At 40.6% G+C, this 27216-nt stretch overlaps 1 protein-coding gene across 17 annotated transcripts in view; it reads left to right on the top strand.

Moving 5' to 3' along the window:
- LOC129780572 (uncharacterized) overlaps nt 1-27216 on the top strand; it is a 266066-nt gene that overhangs the window by 173404 nt on the left and 65446 nt on the right. For 3 of the 17 annotated variants that reach the window (XM_055788964.1, XM_055788967.1, XM_055788970.1), the window contains exons 2-4: nt 113-327; nt 1928-2253; nt 2662-4109. In XM_055788964.1, the coding sequence (XP_055644939.1) occupies nt 2238-2253; nt 2662-4109 (1464 nt within the window). In that variant the 5' untranslated portion in view covers nt 113-327; nt 1928-2237. The other 14 variants (XR_008743962.1, XR_008743961.1, XM_055788962.1 and 11 more) reach the window with 11 other exon arrangements.

The following is a 27216-nucleotide window of genomic DNA, read 5'->3' as shown; positions in this document are numbered from 1 at the left end:
CGCATACTTTAACACATGCACACAAACGCATAACTACCGATGAAAACGAAAGCCATACGCGACTAATCTCGCTTTATGTTTTTTCCCATCTCGTCTCTGTTTTTTTTCGCAGCCGCCAGTTCTAAATATACCATCACATAGAGCACGAGACGAAAGCAAGCCAACATCCAACCCCAAGTGTACGGTAATCCGAAACACAGTTGAGCCGCCATCGACGCGAGTCACATCACATTCACTCACGGAACCGTTTTGGCGTTGTCAACAGTAGTAGCCAGCCTTAATTAAACGTGGCCCGTGACGTCCCAGGGCACACACCACTCGAAATGGGTATGTGCAGCTTTGTTGCTCCGAAACCGTCCAAAGGGGGACGACAGTGAAGGCGGGTGGTTGGTCATAGTCACGGGAACGTTAGCTATTATTATCAGCCATCGACAGCAGCCGTGTCGAAGATCAGTGTGGAGATAAATCTTGGATCAAAACGTCGCGCGGCGTGTCACGACGAGAGGAACCCAACAACGAATACTCGAATTTGTGTGTCTCTCTCTTTCTCTTACTCGCTTACTATTGATCTTTGTTCTGTGATCAATTGCGGATGGTTGAGAGTGAGAAAGAGAAAAATCGCGAGAGTGAGTGGGAGCGAAAGTATGTGGTGCCGAGGAGCACAAGGTCTGGCCTGATGAGGCCCACACATATCCTAGAGTTTAGTCGCGAGAGTGTAATTTTACTCGTCGGACGTGCATCAAGTGCTCAGTGAATACAGTAAATCCTCGTCTGCCTCTTTTTTTTAAATAACAGTGATATGGTGTATTTGATGAAAATTAAAAAGGCAACTTCTACTAACCAAGCGTAGCTGACGAGTGAAATTTCCGGCATATACGACGAGTGCTGAAGTGAAAAAAATATTTCGCCTTGAGGAAAAATACCGTTTAGTAGTGTGTGCGATTTTCCCCCTCGTCAGATGAAAAATGCGGTTCTAAAAATAAAAATCTCAAGAAAGTGGCGGCTCCTCGTGTGCACATGCTGCAACGCTAGTTCAGTTCCGACATAGTGCGGAAAAAGTGGATGATCATCATCATCAACACGAGGAAGAAGTTTGAATGAAAAGTGAAAAATAATCGTGTGCACTACAGTTCGAGGGAAAACGGGGAAGGAAACAAGAAAGAAGAACCTCTTGTTGTTTATCGGCACGATTTTCATCCCATCTCGAGTGATAAAACCGAACGCTTCCTAGATGAATGAAGCTTTCAATTTTTACTATCAGAACTTGTTTGCGATAAGTGAGTTCGAATCACCACCCTCTGTTGCTTCCAAACACTACACTAAGGTGATATGTTAGCCCTCCCCAACCAACATACCGAATTCCGAAGCCAAACAGGACAGTGAAGAAAAATCCGAAACGTGCTCAAAAAAGTGACCATCGCAAGAGATTGGTCCCAAAATAACATCCCTAAATCAATGTCGAAACAAATGAATATAAAGTAAACAAACCAAACAAAGTTTAGATACCATCCCCCAAACAAAACAAAAGAGAAATCGGTAATAAACCTGTCTCCACCAGAATAATACACCAGTTTTAGTTTTCTCATAACACCAACCGATGCCGCCAGCATGCGCCGCTAACTATCCTTCGCTCCCACTCGCTCACTGTCCGAACGCGTGCTTTTGCTAAAACAATAAATGCAGCTGAGTGCTTTGTTGCTGCACTCGCTCTCACACACACATCTGTTGTGACCCGTGTTTCGCGAGCGAGAGACCAAGGACGCAACGACAATAGCCGCCGCTCGCTTCGATTGGTCCTTCCACGTGTGTGTGTGTGTGTGTGTGTATGTGTTTGTGTGTTTGCCCCCCTTTGTGTTCTCATTAATCCTGGTGTTTCCATCTTAAACGTATTTGTGTCTGCTTCCTCTTCTTTCTCTCTTTGTTTTAGCTGCTAGTGTGAATCCGGTTTGAAAATTTAACAAAAGAAAAAATAGAAAACACAAAAATTGAAAACAAAGAAAATCATCTGCACGAGAGTAGTTAAAATGAGTTAATCAAAACAAAACGAAAGCAAAGAAGGTGAAAACCGAAAGAGAAGAAAAAGAGAGCATTCTCTCAGTTCGTCATCTCTTGGGTGCGCGCGTGTTCGTTGTCGCAACACAGTAGCCTTCATCTGCGAGAAAATGCGATAAGACACACCTCTGTGCCAGAAAGAGAGAAAGACGATTGTGTGTGTTCCCGTGTCCTACGCCCCGTGGATGTGGATAACAATGTGTAAGAAAAGTATTGTAATCATGTAATCTGTAAGCTAGCCGACGAGTAAACTCGGCGGAAAAAGAAGCAAAGAAGAATAGTTCGATGTGTCTGCTATACTCTCGCTCATCATCATTGTTTGTTGTGAATAATGTGAACAAGGAATCACGAAACCCATAGTTTACACACGTCAATACATGCTCATTGCCGGAGGGAAGGTCATGTTTTAATAATATTTCTCTCTCGTTTCTTCCCGCTTGAAAAAAATTGATCGCAAAAAATAAATTATGATTGTGTGCATTGTGAACATCGAACATCAATGAAACAAAACAAACGAAAATTTGTGTGCGACTGAAAAAAAACAATAATAAACACGTAAAATATTGCTACGCCGCGAAACGGAACCATATTCGAACATGGCGACCACAGCGAAGCAGTCCTCCGCTTCTTCGCCTTCGTCGAACGTGCACAGTTTCGTCGAGGGTCAGCCGAATCATCACCAACAGCAGGAGGACCTTGACGCGATCGCGAAGCAGATTTCCGATCACGCCGAAGCGATCTATCAGACATGGAAAGCCCGTGGCCTAGCGCCAACTGAGATTCTCAACTGTCAGCTACCGACGGTGGACGGCGAAAATGCTTTTAGCAGAACCTTGAGCCCTACCGGCACTACCTCTTCCGCATCGCCAACGTCCTCGGCGGGAACTGTACTGACTTCCGCTGCCTCTGCCAATCAACAGAAGACCGCTTCCGGTGTAGCCGAGCTTCTAGCGCAGGCTCCCGAGCTATCCAACAACAGCCTCGAACAGCTGGTCAGTTCGTTCGTGAACGAGGATAAGGCCCGAATTGCGGCGCAAAAGCAGCGAGCCGCCGGACGAACACCTGCCGCCTCTGGATCAACCATCAAGAGTGTGCTGCAAAAGTTTGAACAAAACGGTGCTCAGAATCCGAACACATCGCCCATCAACAAGCCAAACTATATCCGGCCTGCTGATGGCGGTGTGAGTAAAGTGATCAGTAACAATAATAACAATATCAGTACTTTGAACAAAAACAACGTACCGGATGTGCTGAAAGATACGATCGTCGAGAAACGGGAGAAGCCTCAGACGCCGGTAAAACCGGACCACCTGCTAAACCATGTTCCTAGCTGGCCGTTGAAGAATCGTGTAGCAGTGAAAACCCCCGGCCAGCACAATAGTTCCGATAAAGCCACCAACAACCATCAGCACAGTTCGTCAATTCCCGGCAGTGGATCCGGCAGTAACAGTGGCCTTACTAGCATCTCTAAAAACACCGCTGAGCTTATGGATGAGGTCTCCCGCGAGGAGGAACGTCTCATAAACGCGCTCAAAACGGGCACCGTTCTGAACAACAGTGACAGTTTACTTCCGGAGGTGATCACCTCCACCCTCACCGATCGTGATATACCCGATTACGGGTACAGCAGTAACGCCGCAGACATGGTAACTTCATCAACACTGGTGGCCACCACCAATGGCACGAGCGACGTGAACGGCATAAGCGCAGGCGCCGGTGCCGACGCGCAAAACAACACCGGCGCCGCCGGTGTCAAACACTGGAATGGCGTCCCGATGAAGCCAAACCACATACCAATACTGAACATTCACCAAATCCACGAGCAGCACAAGCTGTCGACGAACTTCACCCGCAACGTTGCCACCACAAGACTGCCGAAAGACTTTGGCCGACTGGGGCTGCCGGAGGAGAAGAAGGACTTCCAGGCGAAGACCATTCCCAGCCCGATCAGACCGTTCCTATCGCGGGGCTCGGTCGCCGAGCGGGTGCTGATCTTCGAGAAATGCCCCGAAAAGGCACCACCCCGGGAGCGACCGAAGGAACCCGTCAAGGTTCAGGTGAGTGAATGCTTTTTTTTCTATAAATTGTTTACACAACGATATATTTCAATATATGCGGAAAAACAACAATTTCACTTTCCAGGGTTTTATTGGAAAATAACACTCAAGTTAAGTATTGTAAAATTGAGAAACTACGTTAGACATACAACACCACTACAATGTGACCAGTACATTTCATGTTATGTTATGGTTTGTTGTGAATAAATTGATTAGATTTGATCAAAAGTGGTATGGGAGGATCCTCATTTTAAAAATTGTTCTGTTTGCTTCGAAAATACTACGTTACTTAGCTTCCTCAGTGATGACAATTTATGAACATTTTTGTCTGATGTTCGATAAGCATTAGTACGATTGAACATAGCCTGTTTTTATATAATGTAGATCATCAGTATTCACATCACGAGTGTACTCGCGAGTAAATATCCACGTTATTAACACCCGCCACAACTACAGGCACCGTCTTTTAGATTATTAACTTAAGAAATTTCTTGTTTGAAGAGATGTTGAGAATTCAATTTGATTTATTTTTAGAAATAACATCTCTCACCTGTAAGGTGCTTCGGAATAAGTGGAATTGAAGGAGATATACGAGGCATATTGCTGAACACTTTCCTGAATTCACCGAATGCAGAGCATAGCTTTGGCGCAATGAATACTTTTATTCTGTTGTAATGAGTTTGCGTCAACCAAGCATATTTACGCCTCGGATACTCAAAATATACGCATTTTTCATCCCCATTAATCATTCGATCGAAATGACCGATTTTTTTCTAGTCTTTGAAGTAGCATTTTACAGACGGTTTCATTATTTTCTTATCTTTAATTTATGGGTAGTACTGTTGCTAATATTTTATACCATTCAGATTGCTTGCGAACGTATTGAAAGAGGTAAATTGATATTTAATTTTACTGCACTTTTTTACTATAATCTTCAAACTAATAATTCTTTCCGTCTTTTCTTTGATGTGAAGTCCGGATTATGAAGTTGATGTATAGACATATCGCTACAATGCTTCCGGATATTCTGACGAGATAATATCAGTGTGTTGGACGCACAATTCCTTGCTTGGCCGTAGGGCAACAGCTTATAGTAGATGGTTCAAACAATCCCACCAAATCCATAGCCGAGTCATCCTGATCCTCTGACTGACTTCAGACATTGTCACGATCCACCGATCGACCTATGAGTTTTGAGTTTGCGTCAACTCGTGTGGCTCGCGTTGCTTGTGATTCTTTCCGGGCACTAACGCGGGAGATTCTTGGTATTAGAATATCCGCAAGCTGCCGTTAAATTTTCGGAAGCTCCTTAATAACCTCCGGCCTAGACGCTATCTGATGCAAAGATGGTCCGAAGTGATTGCTTGTATAAGACAAAACTCGACCATAAAAAATAGACAGATAGGACTAGGGATTGCATTACCGTGTCAAATTTTCAATAACCGGTTATTCTGTAATGAAAATTCTATTACCGGTAAACCGGTAAATTACCGGTAATAAAATATTTTAAAATAAACCATTCTCTTGAAGAAATGGCTTTTATTGATAATGATTAGTTTACAAAAAACATTTTATGAGTTTTTGCTACTTAGTTTGTTGGTTAAAGTATACTTAAGAACGCAGAGGATGTTAATTTTGTCGTCTTCTAATCTTGATCGGGTCTCATTAACAAAATTTTCAGAAGAGGAAGACGCAGAAAGAGCATCAAATACCATTGTCATGCATTTGCCTCTGATGCCCTCTGTACGAAAACTCTTGTCTGAGGGTTTTTACCAATCCGTTTATAGACTTTGAGCTTGGGCTGGACATTTATACCTTTGATTGCTGCAATCTTCGTTCATGTTTTTCCTTGATGCTCAACTGTTCTGCAGATTCTGCATCATCCAGGGGATTTTCTCCTCTCTTTTGTCCAGCTACTGAATCAATACTACATCGTTAAATTTCATCAAGTCACGAAAAATTTCAAATGCCTGCTAGATCAATGCAGTCCGTGACGTTTGATAGAAGACGTCAAAGTCATCATTAATTGTGTCACTACCACGAGCAGAATGATTATTCATAGTTATACGGGAACAAATCTACATATACGAAACGTCTTTCTGCCAGTGTTGCCACACGTACAGATTTCTCTGGAAAGGTACAGATTTTTTCCGTTATTTTTGGTACAGATTCTGTACGGTATAGAGTACAGATTTTCGTCAAAAAGTACAGATTTTCGTCAAAAAGTACAGATTGGTACAGATTTTTTCCATTTGTGAAATTTCTTACAATTTAACAAAGCAACATTAAGCTACATGACGTAAAATCCGTAAAAGTTCGCAGTATCGTTTGGTGCTGCTGATCCTAAAAGCATTTACAATGCAATGATTGATCAGTTTCATAAGAACGAAATTCCTTACAAGGATCGTCTGAAAGGATTCGTGTCGGACGGTGCGACGTTTGTTTTGCCCCAGATTAATACATTGAATCGTTTGTTCCAGGCTGAAAGACCAGAATTCACGATGCTACATGATAGCTGAATGATTTTTATTTGATCATTCTCACTAATATCTGCGAGGAGTCTTACGTTGTTTTCATGTCCAATGCTATTAAATGTGAAAATCATTTGAAAATCGACAAGATTTTTAGGTTGAAATAGCAGCAGAAGACATTATCAGAACAATGGACAGCAAAGGTAGATCATTCAAAAGGATTTTTGCGCAGTTTTTTTCAGTGAGCTGATCAAACAAATGAGAAAAAGATTCGATTTTGATGATTCGACGCTCAAGTCTACGGCAATGTTAAATCCCAGAAACTTTGTTTGACTTTGACAAGCATTACCGGTGTATTAGAAGCGTTTCCAGGATTCTACAATGGGAATACACAAGCTCTGGAAAATGAATTCCGTACCCTAAAAATAAAATTACTTCGTAAGGGAATCACAGTTTCAGAAAACTTGCATGTGCAGGATTGGTGGACAAAAATTGGATGTCTAAAAAAAATTGACGGTTCGCTCGCCTTTTCGGCGCTTCGATGCCTTGTTTGTAACGTTCTCACTATGCCTCACTCCTCGGCAACTGTCGAGCGATTTTTTTTTCTAAATATAATAAGAACAAAAATTAGCTTTGAAATCGGCTCAACAACGATACGATGAACGCTTTTTTGAGATCATAGGATTTGGTCAAACATCATGGTGGCAGCTTGAAAATTTTAAAAAAATGATAGTATGCAATCTAGATTTAAAAAACTATGTATAAGCATCGTCAAACACACGAATGACTTGCAAATGTAAATGTAGTATTTGTAGTAAATAAATGAGTATTTTTTGAATGCTGATGAATTATTTTTATCTCTACAACGAATATATTTTTTTTTCGGAGGTCTCCGTAGCCACATTGGTTGCGCGTTCGCTTAGTAAGCGATCGATCGTGAGTTCAAAACTCAGGGCCCTCATTGACCATCTTTGTGTTGTTACAGAATAGCTAAGTCCACGCAACAATCATCAGCGATGAAGATCGATCCACGGTCGAAATAAGATCGATTCATCCATCCATGCTCTGCTCTGCAAGACACATCGGGCTGCTGTTCTATAAATAACTCAACAATAATCAATCAACTGTCCCCGCTGTCCGGTGGTTCAACTGGATAATGGAAGAACAGAAAGAATACTCTTACGCCTAAATGACTACTGTGTGAAAGTACCTGTTTCCGTTTCAAGAACTTGAAACTAGGGCCCAAAAAGGTTGAAATTTGGTACTTTGAATCTTCTCATAAGTAATTAAAACGACTTCCCAATCCTGTGTTTAAAGGTGCTCTCATGTGTGGTAGGCTCATTAGCATTTTAGCTGTAACAGAGCCGAATTTTAATCGTGGACATGTCACATGGTTATTATATCTGTATGATTATTTTCCCAAGCTATTGGAGTATTTCTATTTCTCAAGCATTGGAATTGGTAAAAAAATATTTCAGATAAATCATACTCGATTTTCTTAAAATTAAACGGTTTTACAGGATTCAGTTTTCTTCCTGTTTTTAAGAGCCAGTTTTTTATTATATATTTATTATTATATTTATTATAAATATTATTGGCAAGCCTGTGCCAAACGGTAAGAACAGTGGTTCCGGATGTCTCTCTTCGCACAGAAGTAAATAACTCCCGATGAATTAACCTAGTATTGAACCCAAATACACGTATTGACAGTTCGCCAATGCTGATCTATATCCTTCGTTGTCCTCGAAGTTTTAGTATTTTCAATATAGTAAGGGTATTTAAGCAGCGCAACGTAAACAAATGCACCTTGGTAAAGGTGAATACTTTCATTGTGCTAGTCGACAGAAGTGTAAACTTTCATTACTTCAAGTGACATGGTATTTCTCGTCTTGACCATCATAGTGCGATGACTTGCAACATATTTTGATCGTCAAAACACGCTGACAAACTATTCATAGGCAAAGGGTATAGGACTTGTTTTAACGGTTTATGTTTTGTTGCGCGTCGTTTGATGGTAGTGTTGCAATGGTCGTGAAAATAAGAACATTTGAAATCCGTTCGCAATACAGTAGGTTATTGATATCCGACACATTTCATCAAAATGTTGCATTTTTTTAAATTAAAAAAATAAGTCAATAAGCCCGCGATATTTAAATTTTAAATATCAACTATGTTCTGACAATTCTACCAAGAGAAGAAACTGTCGATCAACTCAGTGTAATTTGTTCGGCAGCCCATAAACTTTCTGAATGAGAGAAAGTAAATTACTATTTGAACAACCCATATTAGTTCAATCTCAGTATAAGCTTCCACTTTCAATTTCATGTTTGTTCTAGTTTTCGATTTTTCAACGTATTTGATACTATGTTTAGTCAGTCTTGGTCGTTAGTCCGGTAGTCTGTTTTGCGTCATTGTTTTCAATCTACGTATCAGAACAAAAAAGTGGAACATCAAAAGATTGTGCATTTTTGCTTCTACAATAGACGACTTTGTTTCTGTTTTTTTTTTGCTGACCGGTCTTGTTTTGGAACAGTTGGAAACAAGAGACCATCCAACAGGAATCTAATTCGAGGCTCTACAAATCTCTCGTTCGTTACCGTGCAGCAGCAGCATCCGCGAAACCGTTATCATCTAGTATCAACGGATACGCACCGCGCGCGAAATATGCTGCTATACGGGGGAAATGCCGCATCCCGTGCCTGTTTTCTCCTCCATTTAACTGTTACGTGAACCCCGCACAACTTTCGATTCTCGGGCCATCGAAACGAAGCTGCAGATGCGCGAAAACGCTTTTAAACAGTGATAATCTATCATCTCTAATAGAGCGAATGCTGCAATGGTGCTCCGGTGGAACGTAACGATTGGAAATTGGATTAATAGCAGCGAGAAGAGAAGCGGGAGGAGGAGCCCGAGAAGCACTGGTAAATGTTCGGAATTTATTCAGATGAAAGTAAAACTCATTACTCCACTTGCACTTTCATGTTGATGCTGCTGCTTCTGCTGCTGGTGATGATGAGGATGATGGTTATGGCGGCACTTGCGTACCGCTTAAAGTGGGTCTACTTGGGCCAACTCTTATGGTGAAAGGTTGATATGTGCGCGCACACGTTTCATGAACACCCCGCTCGCTCAGCACATTCCGAAGCAGTCCTCTCCATTCTTCCCGAACCTATAATGCAGGCTACTCACGTTTAATTGATGACCACTCAATGACCAGCCGTACCTTTGTGCGAGAGCGGCTTGACCGGAAGTTGCGGCGTTGGTAACGGTCGTAGATAATTGCGCTCATGACTCAATTTCCGTGGTTGTAGAACCTCGAATCAATTTGTCCAATCGATTGTGTACAATATATTCATATGTGTAGCGAGAAACGCAGCCACCACTCCGAAAGCCCTTGTATGGCAAAGTGTTCAGCATTGAAACAGTCGCATGGAACTTAATTGCTGTGTTTACTTTCAGAACTGTTCGGAGTAGGTTGGGATGCCCGCTGTATGTTTGTGTCTGTTGGTACATGCGGCTCTCGAGTAAACTCCGATCTCGAACCATGTTGTACAAGTAATGGGTGCAAAAAAGGGAAAAGCTCTCAAGCCGCCCAAGATCCCGTGTGCCTTACCGACTAGCGTCTAAAAACAAGATTCATTAGTAGCAAGGTATTTACGATCTGCTTTTCCCCTTTCGATTAATCGTTGTTACGAACGCACCGACAAAAAATACCCACCGGCGCATAGTTTTGGTTTCGGTACTCTCAGCTGTGCGAAACTCACGGATCAGAGTTAAAAGTCTGTAAGTTTTTCTTTTCTCAGCGGGTAATTATTATCATTCGCCTTGTGGAGTTGTTTGTGTGCGCGCCGGTTGGAGTGTAGGTTTACGGCATTATTTGGCCGGGAGTAAAAGAGACTTGGCTCTCCCTGACGACAACTCTTTTGGGCTAGGTCATGGAACTGTTTACAGCGTGGAAATTAAATCGACTAATCCGTGTTGTTGGAGGATTGACGGTCACTTTTGGCCCGGAGGGTAAACGCTTACTGTTTACTCTCGATGTGATTGGTTGCTAATGACCGATCCCTAGAATTATTATTTGTTGTATAAACTATTTTCATATGTGATTTTTATCATGCAAGCGTAAACGATGCTGCGAATACAGCAGCATTATCGCATATTTTTTCCATTGCCGTGTTGCTGTGCCGTGATTTTTCCTGCATTTTCGATCGCATCATGCCGCGATATTATCACACACAGACACACTTTCCATAATAGATACGACAAACGAAACGAAACAAAAACGTCGTCCGGTCAGCCATCATTACTGCTCATCCGATAGCCAGCACCAAAAATGCTGGGTTTTTTTTCTTCTCTCGCCTCTGTTTATATTTTTTGATTGGATTCTCCACAGGCCATTTGCATTTGTTATTGCTTCCTCGCTGTGCTTTGTTTGCGCGCGCGTGTTTGTCCACTGCTTCAACCGGAGGCTTCTGGTTTCTGTGTAAATCGTGAAACAAAACAGATATCTATATTTGCCTATGGAGCAACAGAAGGCAGACAGCGATTCTCGGCACACATTAATGATTGGCCATCGGGGGCTTGCATTATCACATGCGTTGGTGGAGGAAATATTAAGAACAGATTAGCAAGTGACAAACAGTATTGAACGAAACATTTGCAACCAATTATGCACAAATTATAAACTGTGTTATTTAATTTTGATAAGTCAATAAATCTTTTTGTAAATATATAGAAACAGTGTTAGTTAGATTGATTTGAATATAAAGTTCAGTATTGTTATTGTAATTTGTAATATGTGATAGCAAGAATCACTCCATATGTAATGGCAAGAATAACTTGGTTGGGTCCCATTCACCCGAATACCATTGAGCTTGAGCTTGAGCTTGGGTAGACTGTACAATTCGTAGTTGCTCTCCGTGATTGACCTGTACCAACCGAATTGCACAAAGAACACACTGAATGACGCTTGGGACTAGCAAATCATTCTCGTTGTGCAATTTTCGGTGATTCGAGCTTTAAATGGCCATCTCCTAACAGTCGGCCATCTCCTAACAGTCTCCTAACAGGGGAAGGGAAGGAATGTTAGTATGATATTCGCCGCCCGAAGGCCAGAAGGGTCGCCTCTGTAGCGTGGTTCCCTAGCGTTTATCATGGAAGGGATAGTTGTTAGTGGGAATGGTTAAGAAAAATCAAGATTCACTGCGGTAAGTGATGTGATTCTTAAAACGTGAACTCTCAACTATTCGGCGAAATGAGATTTGAAGAACATATACATTCTTATGCGTTTTGTTATTCATCGTGCGTATTTTTTTTCTCTATTATAGTGACTTTCAGCACATTTCGGCAGGCTCGTCACTTTTACTTCCATTTTTGGAAGACTGTCGGGAGTGAGAATTGAACTCGTGACCTCTGCGTGAGAGGTATGGATGTTACCACTACGCCAGATCGCCTCTTGTCGTGCGTAGTACATAGATATTTTTCCTGACCTGAGAAGGTCGTGAAAAAACTCTTTTAAAAACTCTCGATCTATATTTTTATTCAATCGCGGAGACCAAGGTTATTTTTGGCAACCTGACTACTACCTTCTAAAATTCACTGTTGACGATTAACGATTTACCCTTTACGATTCGCGATCTACGATTTATAACTCGGTTAACGATTTACGACTTGGGAAGAACAATCAATGGTTTACTATGTGTGAATTCTCGTGCAACTCCCGATAAGGACTTTTATCGGCAGGTGAGTTATTACACACTCCTTAGCGGATGACAACTTCTATGTCCACCGTCCTGCTATATTCACACGAATACCATTCACCCGAAACACGTTTACCCGAAGCACATTTACCCGAATAGAACAAATACCCGAATGCGACATTTACCCGAATGTAACGTTTGTCAGAATGTAACGTTTATCAGAATGTTAACAAATACCCGAATGCGACATTTATCCGTATGGAATGTTTTCCCGAATGGAGAGGGAAACATTCTCACAAATATAAGTTTTGTCAAATCTCCTGTTGATAAATAAGTTAAAATCAAAACAACATGAAAGAGCAACAAAAATACGTATTAAAATGAGAAGTTGTAATGAGGAAATTCGAAAAAAGTTGCTGAAGATTTCGCTATGTCATTTTTAGAAATTAGTGTAGGTACAATTGACATGCCGTTTCTTTCCTTTCCGTATTGTTCTTCCAGGCCAAGAGATCATGCAGAAATCAGCATGGGTTATGGAATATTTTGTAAACTAAGCAGGTAATTTTAACACAAAAAGTATGAAGCATCAATGCCATTAAAATGTGAAAAGAATTGATATGAAAAAAAATGGTACTTACGTATTTACCACCGCAACGCGGTTTTCATCATGAATTTATTATTTCGTAATGACATTTATTCTGAGTTCAACGTAATGGGAGCGGAGCCTCCATTTAGCGAGGAAGCGGAGGCCTCTCGCAAGCAAACATGTGCTCCACAGATTGCCCGGTTAGTTTAAAACATAGGAAACATCTTTTAGTTAGGTCCGACCGAGCGTTAGAGAGCGTTGGATGACATTCGATTGCCTGGTGCGTTTGCCCGGATAATTTTTGCTTAGAGATATATCTTTCATATGTCAATGCAAAAATTTACCGGGCAAACGAATGAGATCGTTTCCTTCGGTGTGAATGAGACGAAGGCGAGCCATCGGTAGGCCTTGTTAGATTCTTCGCAGACCAAGGATTTAGCCGTTTAGTGTAGAGAACACGGGTTATTTCGTGATCCATCCGTAACAGACGGAACGCGAAACACGAGAAACCCCGTGAGCGGTCCTTAATGTGTTAATTCAGTAATTACGAAAACAATTCCTTCTTTGGTTTTCAGCTTCTCTGTCGGGTGGTGTTCAACTGTTTTTCTTTATGATCAATATTATTAACTAAATTTTAAAAAATTTCTTTCTCATTCGGGATTGTTTACCATTCGGGTAAACGTTTTCTCTATACAGCCATTCCATGCCAAACCGATATAGTGGTTCTCAGATTTTCGTGTGAATTGATAGTTTTGTTCTTTATTGCAAAACATTTGACCCGTATTTTTAATTTTTTTCACTAGCTGACCGGGCAAACTTCGTCCCGCCCAAAATTTATTTTTCGCTATCACATCCACGTTTTCTTACTAAGCTCACGTTCATGGGTCCAATCGCAGAACTGTTCATTGATTGATCTTCTAATCTACCCTTTAAAATTATTTTTTACTATAAAATATCAGTACTTCTACCAAAACTCGACATTTTTTTTTTATCCCATTTATTTATTTATTAGGCTCATTAGCATTTTAGCTGTAACAGAGCCGGGTTTTAATCGTGTACATGTACATATGTTTATGTTTCTATAAATTGTAAATTACACAGTAGTTTGTAGTAGCCATTTAGGCGTTAAGTTTTCTGTTCCATTACATTATGGTAAATTACACAGTAGTAGCCATTTAGGCATAAGGGTATTCTTTCTATTCTTCCATTGTTCAGCAGACCGGACAGCGGAGACAGTTGATATTGATCATTGTTGGGTTATTTATAGAACAGCAGCCCGATGTTTCTTGCAGTTGTATGGATGAATCGATCTTTGTTCCACCGTGGACCGATTTCCATCGATGATGGTTGCGTGGACGTAGTTATTCTATAACAACACAAGGATGGTCAATTGAGGGCCCTGAGTTTGAACTCACGATCGATCGCTTGGTAAGCGAACGTGTAACCAAGTGGCTACGAAGACCCCCTAAAACTCGACATTATAATATCAGATTATTTTCAATTCTCGTGCAAGAATTTTCATCCACTTGTAAATAACATGTTTCTCCGTTACATGGAATAAATGTTTGATACAGAGTATATGATAAGCCCTAACTCGAACACTTCCTTTCTCGAGTTTTGCTCTTATACATGCCATTTTTATTTATATAGAGAGAAGAAGATATAGGAGTGCACTTTTTCACATTAAAATCTATTTCCACTTTCGAACAAAGATCAATTTCGTTACAGCAAACATCAAATGGACTAACAACGATTGTCAATATGTTCGAGTTTTCCCATTTGTCTTCAGAGTTTTCCGAGAATTTTCAAATGTCAAATGCCTCTCCATTCCAGAGAAGGGAGGGGTGTCATACCGTCATAGAAACATTTCTCGTACCCTAAAACCTCACATCCCAAATTTGGCTCCATTTGCTTTATTAGTTCTCGAGTTCTGCAGAAATTTGTGTTTTATTTGTATGGCAGCCTCCCCTTAGAGAGAGGGGAAGAGTGTCGAACCACCATAGAAACGTTTATCGATCCCCAAAACCTCTATATGCCATTACCCTCCCTGTAGAGAAGGATGGGAGTGTCAAACCACTTAAGAAACGTTTCTTTTCTCTTAAAACCTCCACATGCCAAATTTTATTCTGTTTGCTTGATAAGTTCTTGAGTTATGCACAAAGGGGGAGGATGGAGAAGGGAGGAGTGTCTGACCACCGAACCAAAACATTTATTGCACCCTAAATCCTCTATATGCTAACTTTGATTCCATTTGTTTGATTAGTTCTCGAGTTGCTTAGCACTCTCCCCCATCCTTTTTGAGAGGGGAAAGAAGTCTCAAACCAACATAAAACATTTATTGCTCTTTAAAACCTGCATATGCCAAGTTTGGTTCCATTTGCTTAATTAGTTCTTGAGTTATGTAGAAATTTGTGTTTCATTTCTATGGCAGCCTCCCTCAGAAAGGTGGGTGGAGCGTTGAACCACCTTATAAATGTTTGTGCCACATGCCAAATTTTTTTTGAATTATGCAGAAATGAATGCTTCAGGAGTATCTATTCACAATAGAAACGTTTCATGTCCCGTAAAACCTTCGCATACCAAATTTGGCTCCATTTGCTGGGTTAGTTTTAGAGTTATGCAGAAATTTGTGTTTCCTTTGTATGGGTTTCGAAGCATCATAAGAACCTTCCCCGACCTCAAAAACCCCTACATACCAATTTTTATGTCGATGGGTTCAGTAGTTTCCGAGTCCAGAATAATCAGACAGACCGACAGAAATCCGTTTTTATATATAAAGATTAGGGTGACCATTTCCATTTTAGGGTTGTCCGAAAAATCAACTTTTTCCTCTTTTTCTAAAAATGACTTTTTTCAAAAATTCATAACTTTTGAACTACTAGACCGATTCAGATGATCGACATATCAAATTAAAGCCATTCACCTGGTCTTTTTTGAAAAACTACTATACCGGCAGAAAACTTGAATTCTGCTCCCGTAATTATTGATTGTATTCGTTTTTCATTGTTTTCATAGTCTCGGGACCAATTTAGGGAATTTTTCACATAACATATCTCGAAACCAGGGAGGCGTTTTTTTCGTTTTTGAGTGATGATTTTTCAAAATTAACCGATGGTCAAAAAAATCATGAAACATAAATTTCGACATTACTCGGGAATTAATCAAGCAAATGAAACGAAATGTGGTATCTGGAGGTTTTAGGGTGTAATAAATGATTCCATGGTGGTTAGATACTCCTCCCCCTCTCTAAGGGGGGGCTGTCATACAAATGAAACACAAATTTCTGCATAACTCAAGAATTAATCAAGCAAATGAAACCAAAATTGGCATGTGGAGGTTTTAGGGCGTAATAAATGCACTCTCGATTCCGTTCTATTCGAGAGCTTAGAAAAAAATTACCTGGTTTCTTGAAATTAACATCCGAAATTTGGAATTTGAATACTAGTTTTGTTTCCTGGTTCCCTCACACTCTGAATTCAAAATCTGAATTTAGAATTCCGACTCTAAGTACCTCTGTATGTAACTGAAATCCGACATCTAGAATCTGAAGTCTGAATGAAATTGAAATACTCAGGTTTCAAGAGCCTGAAATCTTAAGCCGATGTCTGGAATCTAGACGAGGGAATCTAAGTACATAATCGTATGTACAGGATATCGAAATTCACTCGGGATTCAGCATCTGAAATGTGTGAATAGAATACGGATTTTAAACACTATAATCTTGAATTTAGTAACCGAAATTTGGAATTCGATATCTGGAATCTAGACGAGGGAACCTGATTACAGAATCGGATCCGTAGCTGTGATTCATAATATGGAATGTGGTATCGATATTCATTCAAATTCGAGTGTCTTGCATCTGAAAAATATAATCTGTATAAAGATATTGGATTTACGAGAAATCTGTACAAATCTGGAATTTGGAATCTGTTTGGAAGTCACAGTCCAAAACCAAAAATTGATTTACTTGTAGTTGAGCACCTTCACACTCAATCCCAAGACAAAAATGATAGGAAAAACATACACACGAATAGCAAATTAATTTCCACAAAAATAATTTGTGTTTTCAATAGATTCTCTGTGACTGAAATACACGCTGAAATGACACAAATTGAAAATTAGAAACCAGATTTCACGATATGCGGGATAAGCAGTCCGTATCTGGAATCTGGAATAGGTCATTTCTTGGTTACACAATCTGAATCGGTAATCTTGTGTCTAGAATAAAGAATTTATAAATTGAAATCTATGGATAAGACTTTTCGTATATCGAATCTGGATTTTGTTTCTGTATTCTGTTTTCTAAAATCCGCATTAAGTGAGTTAAAAAAGGAGTAAATTGGGTCCCAAATCGCAATTTGAAACTGGATGAAGAATCTGGAGTCTGAACCCCGTATCTGTAATTCTGGATATGATATTCAATAGTATATTCAAAATCTGATGAATAAATGTTATTTAGAACCTAAAATTGGAATCCAAATCAGGAATCGGAAATTACCTGCCAAGATGCTAATAATCTACAATCTAGAATCTGTTTCGCCTAAAATTTGGTACTCAAAATCCGGAAACTAGTATATGGATAACGTATCTGTATCCTAAATTCTGAATTTTTCAATGCGTCAATGCGTTGAGTATAAACATGAAGGCTACAAGTTATTTTTTTGAAATATAGATTTGAATGCGAATCTCAAGTATACTATCTTGAATTCTGGATATGGCAACTCCCCAAATCTTACTTTACTTTACAGGGAAATCTTCTTCTTCTTCTTCAATGGCACTAACGTTCCTAGAGGAACTTCGCCGTCTCAACGTAGTATTACTTGCTTCATTTTTATTAGTACTTAGTTGAGATTTCTATGCCAAATAACACGCCTTGAATGCATTCTGAGTGGCAAGCTCTAGAATACGCGTGATCACAGTGCAAGTCGGAGGAAATTTCTTTGACGAAAAATTCCCCCGACCAGAAAGGGAATCGAACCCGAACACCCGGCATGTTAGTTATGACGCTAACCACTCGGCCAAGGGAGCACACAGGGAAATCTATTGTTTTCATTTTTTTAATATTCAAATAAAGGGATGCTTCGGGATTGAATAATGTTTGATTAGACAAACAAGATTTTTTTCAAATTTCGTTTATAGTTTAAAGTATTATGTTTTATAGGCTATAAATCATGAGGTAGGCATCAATCAGGGTAGCCAATGTTCCTGTTTAAACTGGATTCTTCCAGTTTTTTCTCTTGACCCAATCATCCAGTTGCATCCAGTTTTATCCTGTTCGCAAATATGTAATACCTTGGACCGATCATCCTTTTTATTACACACTCATCTCAGTGTTATCTTTCTCCTGCATACACTTCCGAATTCAACTAGGTTAGCACGCAGTGCGTGTGATGAAAATATACTGTTTTTAATCGTGTTTAATGTTTAATCTACATCATGGACTTCTGCGACAGGCGAGACTGTAATTTGGTTCTACCCATTTCGTCTAATTCGTCGGTGTTTTGTGGAAAATGCCAAAACGAAGGATGCAACCCAAACAGCAACGTGCTACACTGTCTTCGAATTTATATAAATATCAGATGTTCTAGGTCCTCCAAAACATTCTGAAGTTCAGACCAACTGATCTACCATTTAATTCACGACTGGTGCAATATTCTTAGCAAGAAAACTTACCCAAAAATGGTTCATAGAGTTCGCGTGCTATGTTGACTTTGAGTTTATATAAACATCAGATGTTATAGATCCTCCAAATTATTCCATTGTTCAAAAGGTCATAGAGTCAATGTGCTCCAAAAAAATCATGCAAAGAAGGGTTAAGAATATCTCATTCCGATACTGATACCAAATTTGCTTTGAACAAGCCTGATATTAGAGGTAAAATACCAAAGGGCAACGAAGATGGTCAAAACAAACACTACAGAAATGTCAAAATTTGCGTTAAAAGGGAAAGGACAGAAGATCAAGGTTAGGTTTGATCAGTAAACTATAACCAGAAAATGTGTACCTCAATTAATCACATTATCGAGCAGTTTTGCGACGATCTTCTATCAGCGATTTTATGGACATGAAGCATTAATAAATACGCAATAAAGCAATAATCTTAGAGGCGAATGAACTGCAAAGTTTAAAGCCTCTCAAAAACAAAGAACCAACCAACCAACCAATAATAAATACGAGGTTTTTCTTGTTTTACTCAAATAAAACAGTATTTTTAAGAGGTTCTAGAGGTAAGGCCTCATATATTGTTTCACAGGAAAGTTCGACTGGTGAGAAGCGTCATTTGATCTGCTAATCGAATTATATGATTAATTAGTGGTTTATTTTGTCATTTTGTGAAACTTCATATAAATACTACACGAAGATTCGAAGGAATTTCTATACTATTCTATTGTTGAATTTCTATACTATAAAAAACATTTCAGGTAAATCGCAGCCCATCTCCCTAAAATGAAACGGTTCTACAGGGTTGAGTTTTCTTCCAATTTTTAAGAGCAATCTTCCAGTTTTTTTGACGTAGGACTACGACTTTCATTAATGGTGCCAAATTAGAAAACAGGTCACGTTTTTATGAAATAAAGTTCACGTTAATAACTAATTTTGCTGCGAACGGATTCCGACGATTTGCATACCAATCGAATCAGAAAATGGATATGCTATACATTACATTCCCATAGTCTCTAAATAGTTTAAATTGATGAAAATTGGAAGCATTCCCATTTTCCCATACATTTGCTCTGTTCATTTGTGCGCTTCCCTATCAGAGCTGTCTATAGCGGGCAACTTATGCAGCCGTGAGAATAGAAACAACGAAGGGAAATAACGCAAAGAGAATATTTGCGACGTAAACTCCACCCTGGCATAGTAAGTACACTGTCGCTAGCGTATTAATATTGCATATCCTTTGAGGGAAATTTTCACTTCTCGTTTGGTGTTCATCGAAACAACATCGTTGCCGGCGAGAGTCGAGTGGGAATGAATTGTGTTTCTCATTCTGCTCATTTCGTGTCCTCTTCGTTCCCCCTTGAGCTGTGGACGCGAGCGAACAACAGTCCAACGTGGTTAGGCATATACTACAGGTGAGCTACTTTTTTTTTTTGTATCGTACATGAAAATTACTCACACGTATAAAATAGCGTACAGTGTAGTGTGCAGAACAACTGAATAATGGTTAGTAATCTATACAACATTCTTTATCTTAATTTTAAATGTGCTTTTGGACATATTCAGATCAAATTCGTCACTGATTTTATTAAACGCACGAAGACACGAGTCGAACGGATTGTTGTAGCCGTAGTTGGTTCTATGACGGGGAAGTGCCAACAGAGACGAACTTCGGAAACGTCGAGGTGGAACATAGAACGAGATTTGTTCCAGAAGTTCAGAACAGTCAATATTGCCTCGTAGCAAGTCGAAGACGAATAAGCGCTGCATATTGACCCTCCTGCTAGATAAGCTCTCCAATTCGATCAGTTGACAACGGTCGGAATATGGAGAAAGGTCGATAGGATCATTCCATGGAAGTTGACGTAATGCAAACTGTATGAACTTCCTTTGTATGCGTTCAATATTGATTATGTGCGATGTGTAGTATGGGTACCAGACAGTAGCAGCATACTCCAGTATACTGCGCACCGAAGAACAGTAGATCGACTTCAATGCGTGTATAACGGTGAAATCGGGACGTGCCGGCGGATAAATCCAAGAGTAGCAAAAGCTTTAGTGGTCGTGATTCCTACGTGTTCGTTGAACCTGAGTTGGGCGTCAATGGTCACTTCTAAATAACAGATAGATTTGACCCGGTCAAGCGAGTCCGCTTCCATAAAATATTCGTGATAAGCAACGTTGTGATGCACCGATAAAATTTCAGATCGTCGGCAAAAGAAAGCTTAGAAGAAGAGAGCAGTGAATTGATGAACAAGAAGACAAAGCGAACTGAAATTTTGTTTAAAATTCCTCCCAAACTGCACGCTACTTACTAATACTGACGCGAGGACCTTTATAGCATATCTGATAACTGTCTATGTTCGTTGGTTTTAGTTCACGGTGGGTAGACAATAAACAGAGATTCGTGTCAGGGGGAAGTAGAAGTGTGGATTGAAGTCAGTTGAATGAAGAGGCAGATTTGTATTCCTTAGTCACGTCAACTTGAACAATCGTTGACTAGAATAGTTCATCAGTCATCCTCGCTCTTACACGCTCGTGAATTCATTTCTAGTCAATTCAGTTCATGTTGATGGCGAATGTCAAAGTAGTGCTAGAAGAAGGGAAGCGACTTAGAGGAGAGTCGACATTCATTTTTCGTTTTCGAAGATTTCGGGCCCTGCTCTTCAGTATTCGTAGCACAAACATTTTGAGCGAGCGATTTACGCGTGACTGATTCGTAGTTACTTACAACAGTTTGGATGTCATTGGTAAGGCTACGCCGCCACTAGCCTCCGGGTCTGCCTCTTCTGCGCTGTCCTTGTGGATTCCAGTCGAGGGCCTCTCTGCAGATCTCGTTTGCTCCTCTCATTAAGGTGTGTCCGATCCACTTTCACTTACGTTCGCGAATTTCTGTAGCTATCGGGCGCTGGTGACATCGACGATGGAGTTCCATATTGGATATCCAGTTGTGAGGCCACCATGCTCGAATTATATATCGCAGGCAACGATTAACGAAAACCTGCAGTTTTTGCGTTGTCTCCGTCGAGACGCATCACGTTTCGCAGGCGTACAGCAGTACGGATTTAACGTTCGAATTAATGACTCGGGTTTTTGTATTTAGATCTGCAAAGGCAGTCCTGGCCTTTCTGATCCGTGTGGCTATATCGGTCTTGGTACCACCATCCGGCGTTATTTGGCTCCCAAGATATTGGAACGTTTCCACCTGTTCAATTCTTTGTACTGTGAAGCTAGAGGTATTGTTAGTGTTCACTACCATGGATTTAGTTTTGGCGACATTTACTGCGAGACCTGCTGCTTGGGAGCTCTTAGAGAGGTCGTCTAGCTTGCTCTGCATATCACTTCGACGTTGGGAGAGCAAAACAATGTCGTCGGCTAAATCCAGGTCGTTTATGTGCTCCATTGTTAAAGGATTCCAAGGCAATCCTCTGTTTAGTCTCCTGTTAATAGCTACAACTAGTACCTCATCCATAACGATAAGAAACAGTAGTGGTGATAATATGCAGCCTTGTCTCACACCGGCAGTAACCCGTATTGGGTCGGACAAGACGCCATTGTGCAATACTTTGCACGAAAACGTCTCGTACTGAGCCTCTATAAGATGGACTAACTTCTCAAGAACTCCTCTACGCCTGAGTGCGCCCCAGATGTTTCCGTGGTTGAGTCGGTCGAACGCCTTTTCAAAATCAACGAACACCACCAGGAGAGAGTCCTGGAATTCGTTGATCTGCTCCAGAATAATACGAAGCGTTGCGATATGGTCCACGCATGATCGGCCGGCACGGAATCCGACTTGTTGCCTCTGGAGAGCAGCGTCGATTTTCTCCTGAATCCGGTTAAGGATTACCTTGCAGAGTACTTTGAGAGTAACACAAAGCAGTGTGATGTCGCGCCAGTTCCCGCATTCAGTTGGGTCTCCTTTCTTAGGGACTTTAACCAAAATGCCCTGCATCCAGTCTACCGGAAAAGTTGCGGTTTCCCATATATTGCTAAATAGCTGATGCATCATCTGGGCTGACAAGGCTGGGTCAGCTTTGAGCATCTCGGCTGAAATACAGTCTATTCCTGGCGCTCTACTGGACTTCATATTCTTGATTGCCACTTCAATTTCAGACAGCGATGGCACATCGGAGTTTACACGATTAATGCGACGAACTACGGGTGCTAAGCGCTGCTGGTTTTCTTGGTTACCGGCATTTGAGACTCGAAAGAGTTGCTCAAAGTGTTCAGTCCATCGTTTAAGCTGGTCTGTACGGTCTGTCAGTAACTGACCAGTTCTATTTTTTAGCGGCATCTTCGTATTCATCCTAACACCACTACGGCGGCGAGAAATGTTGTACAACAGGCGGATATCACAATTGGCGGCGGCGGCAGTTTCCCCCTCTTCAGCTTGGGAGTTGGTCCAGGCTCTCTTGTCTACAATCAAGATCGCACCTATCTTGTGAAATATCTCGAACAATATTTTGTACGGGAACGGAATCGGCACAAACCTGCCGTGTAAAATTCAAAATCCATCGATGTGAATATTCCTCGCTTTCATTCGTTGAAGAGCGATTTCTCATTGACGTTTCTCGTGACAAACCTCCCACGAAATTTCGCCAATAAGCACGCTTTTTTCCCTTTGATCAAGTTTTTAAATTGATTTTCAAGGGCTAGATACGTTTGAAAATTCTCAATGGTTCCACGTTTCCGAAAAACTTTAAATGCATTCGATTTATCCTGATAAAGCTTGGAACATTGGCTATCCCACCATGGATTGGGAGGCTATTGCTGTCATTATGGTCGATGACAATATGCTTTGTGCCGGTCACTACCGAAGTCAGTCGGATCAAGCTCCGATACGAGCTCGGTTGCAATTTAAATAGTTCGCGAAATAAACAGTCGAAAACATAAAAGAAGTTGAGTAATTTACCACGGTTCAAAAGTTTATTCCATAATTTGTCCGAAACCGCGTAAAATGCGTAAACAATATTTGCTGCTGGTACTTGCATGTTTTGTACAGATCGGACTGTGTTTCCCTAACACGAAGTACTAAATCAAGAAACCTGTCGAAATCGTTATTGACGATACATTATCACTAACAAATAAAATTGAAACTCATAAAAATCCAACGAAAATCGAACACCACGACAGCACCAATCTAAAGAATTAGTAATACCAACGCTAATGAACCAAAGATTTTCTTCAGAACCAAGCAAATTTTCATGAAAACGTTATTTTTCCAGTAAAATAATTCATTTTCCGGAGAAATTACTTCACGCAACAATCACATTATCATTTGAATAAAACAATATATTTCAATTGGTGTAGTCTTACGTTTCAGTTTGATTTGGTTCCCGACATCACCCACTAGTTTTTTTTCTCGGAACTCACGAAACAGCGAACTCACTATTCCTAAGACGTTATCTACAATAACTCGAGCTTGTGATAAGCTTTTATTCAATGTTTGCCGAGGTGTATTAAATTATTTCTGAGAGTAAGAATTCAATAAATGTTCATGTAATGCGAAAGTCTCGTCCACGATAAATATTTAGGAGAAAAGACCTGAAATACAATCTTATTTTCCAATAAAAAATAATTTTATAACTTTGTTGTTTTATGAATTGGAGCAGCACAAAGATGATCAAGAAAACAAGAACATGTTTGACAGACATCTCTCAATAAATTAGCGTCAACATCTTTGATACTTCTCTCACTTCTAGTAAATTTTAGAAAAAAAAACATATTAAGTTGCAAGTATTTTGTGTGTAACTCGCTTATTTTCATAAAAAAACTAAAAATTACCTTAAAACATATAATTTCGATATACTAGCTCATTGAATTATATTGTCTAAATGCAACATTTGAAATAAAACTAACCTTAATGTAATCTTGTAGAGGTTTCGCGGCAAATCAAAGCAATATCAATTGTGTGTAGGATCATTGACGCGCCAAATGTTCGTAATGATACAGTGTTTTCCAATATGAGTGATCACTTTTCAATAGTGTCTTTATTGCAGCTATACGGTTGTAAAGTTAAAACAAAATTGAACAAAATGATCACAGATCATGATAAGCTAAATACTGAATTTTCACACTACCTGAATACACTAAATTGTGGAGAACACGTTGAGCTGTATTTGACTAATATCACGTCAACTTACAATTCACTACTATCAGAATGTTCACGAATCGTTTCTGTTGAGGCCAATATCAAAGGAAATGTTTGCCCTCGGATGTCCTACGATCTATGGATGCTGATACAATTGAAAAATAGATATTTGAAGAAGGTTAAAAATAGATGAAGAAGAGACCCGATGATTCGCATCTCCAACAGATGTTAAATCAAGTATCTAAAAAACACAAATTCAAAAAAAGAGGTGTAAAAATGCATATTATAAAATCTACAAGCCCTCGTAACAGCCTTCTCCAGCTCGGCCTATCGTTGAAAAGCGTCTGTCTTAGCCGTTCTGGTACGCGCTCGCTCGATGCCAGCTTTCGCTTCTCTCCGCTCGTCGATCATCCTCCAGGTTTCATCTGAAATCCATTCCAATAACAATCCAATAAACAGCTCTCCGTTTTCGCTCATCTCTACTAAACCATGGCGTCCCATGACGCGTTCCGTATTGTTTGAGCCAATCTTCGCATTGGAATCACCTAAGCAGATTTGGATGTCCCCCTTCGGGACTTTCTCAACCACACTGTTCAACTGACTGTAGAAACTCTCTTTCTCCTGCAGGTCGGCAGCATCTGTTGGCGCATAGCACTGGATCGCTGTAAGGTTCCTAGTCCGTGTTGTGAATCTAGCAACGATTATTCTTTCGTTAATCGGATCCCACCTCATCAGGGCCGCATGTGCCCCTGGGCTCAGTAGAAATCCAACTCCTCGTTCCCGGGGAGCATTTTCACCACGTATGTCAGAGTAAAGCAGGACTCGCCCGGATAATGTCTTGTGTTCACCAGTGTTTGGCCAGCGGACTTCGCTTAGCCCCAGGATTTCAAGCTTCAAGCGGCTAGCCTCCCTTGCAAGTTGAGCCAGTTTGCCCTGCTGGGCAAGAGTCAGTACGTTCCATGTTCCGATTCGTGTCCGTATTCTTATGCTAAAGGTCGTTGCGTTGGTATAAATTTTCGGGAACAGTAGGTTGTTAGCCTAAGGTTCCTATCCAGCTGATGGGGCTGCCATCTTAGGTGTAGCGGGCGGGAGCCGCCTTGCGTATTCAGCCGCTCGCTTCGAGACAGAGGCTGTTTGAGCCGCCCCTAACCTGGGAGCAGACGCTCTAGTAAGCTGCTCCCTCTGAAGAGAGGGGCGCCCCCCTTCCCTGTCAGCATACGACCAAGATCCTACCGGGGTTGGTTACCCGATCTTCACTGTGGTTACTCGTACCACAGGCAGCACCACGGGGAGGTAGGGATAGGAGTTACTGGATAAGAGGCTGAGGATCACTATTGGGGTCTATTTTATACCTGCAGGTACGCGGAGTACCGATGGCTCGCCGCTACATATGTTTCTCGTTACTGTCGGCAAGGGTAGATAAGAACATGAATGCACAGAAAATAATTATGGGATAAAGGGAATGTTTCTTATTAATTCGATTACTATGGAAATTAGTGAAAGCCGTTCGCCGCACAAATAGCTATTAATTTGAAAACTGATTCATAAAAATTGACGTGTTTTCTGATGTGGCGCCCTCAATCAAATCAAACACTCTAGAGTGTTTTTGACATCTACTGAATAGTCCTTTCATACGACGCCCCTGTCGTTGATATACAACGTATAAGTAAGTGGTACCAAGCAATATAATCATCAACATTAGTCTATAATTTAAAACAGTGACAGAAGTGCTTTAGTTCCAATGTTCGGTCAATTATTTAAAAAGCAAAACTCTAGAATTAATGAAAAAAAGTAAAAGTTTAGAATCTTTCTTCATCATTGCACATGACATTGTCTGTGAGCTAAGATGCGTTGGTGGTAACTCAACACGATCAATGTTGTTTATGTTTGCTTGAATGTATGCAAACGTGATTCGCATAGATTCTAGTTGACCTTTCACAGTGCATTGTGTGTTGTTTTCCGTGAAAACAACAGGTACGTGTGGGATTGTTGGGAAAATCATATAAACTTCTGCAGAATACTCATAGTCCGCAATAAAAAAAGCCAATCAACTGTGGGAACTTCAAGCCTATGAGGAGCCGGAGCTTGAACTATATGCTTCCGAAGGGGTTATTGCTCTTTGGAGATATCCATACCTCTCCCGCATTATTCACAACACAATCCACTCAACCAATCGTGTGATATTCGAAACCTGACTCGTAAAACTCGCGTGCTCGATGCATGGAGGATGATGATGTCGATAACCACCAATCCACAAGCGTAAACGCTTGTTCCACTTGCTTAACGTCACTGTCACCGGCTGACAGCACGGCACCTCTCATCTCGCATAACCGCGATAACCGGTCGCGATACACTATTGTAGCCGGGTACCGTCGCGCAAGGCATCATCTGCTGGCCGGGTATTTTCCGGTTTCTAAGAATCTAACCCAATCTCAGCCACGAAACAGACCCGCCAACTGCGAAGTGCGCGCGCGATACCGACACTAATTAATGCTTTCGTTGTTCAAACATATTTTTTCCTTTACGTCTATTCATATACGGGATGTATGGCAAAGAGATGGCGAATAGCGCGATTTTCCCACACTGGGTCACCTGGTCT

Source organism: Toxorhynchites rutilus, chromosome 3 (genome assembly GCF_029784135.1).
Source record: "Toxorhynchites rutilus septentrionalis strain SRP chromosome 3, ASM2978413v1, whole genome shotgun sequence".
Lineage (NCBI taxonomy): Eukaryota > Metazoa > Arthropoda > Insecta > Diptera > Culicidae > Toxorhynchites > Toxorhynchites rutilus.
Note: the sequence above shows the minus strand (reverse complement) of the source record. Positions and strands in the feature narration are given on the sequence as shown.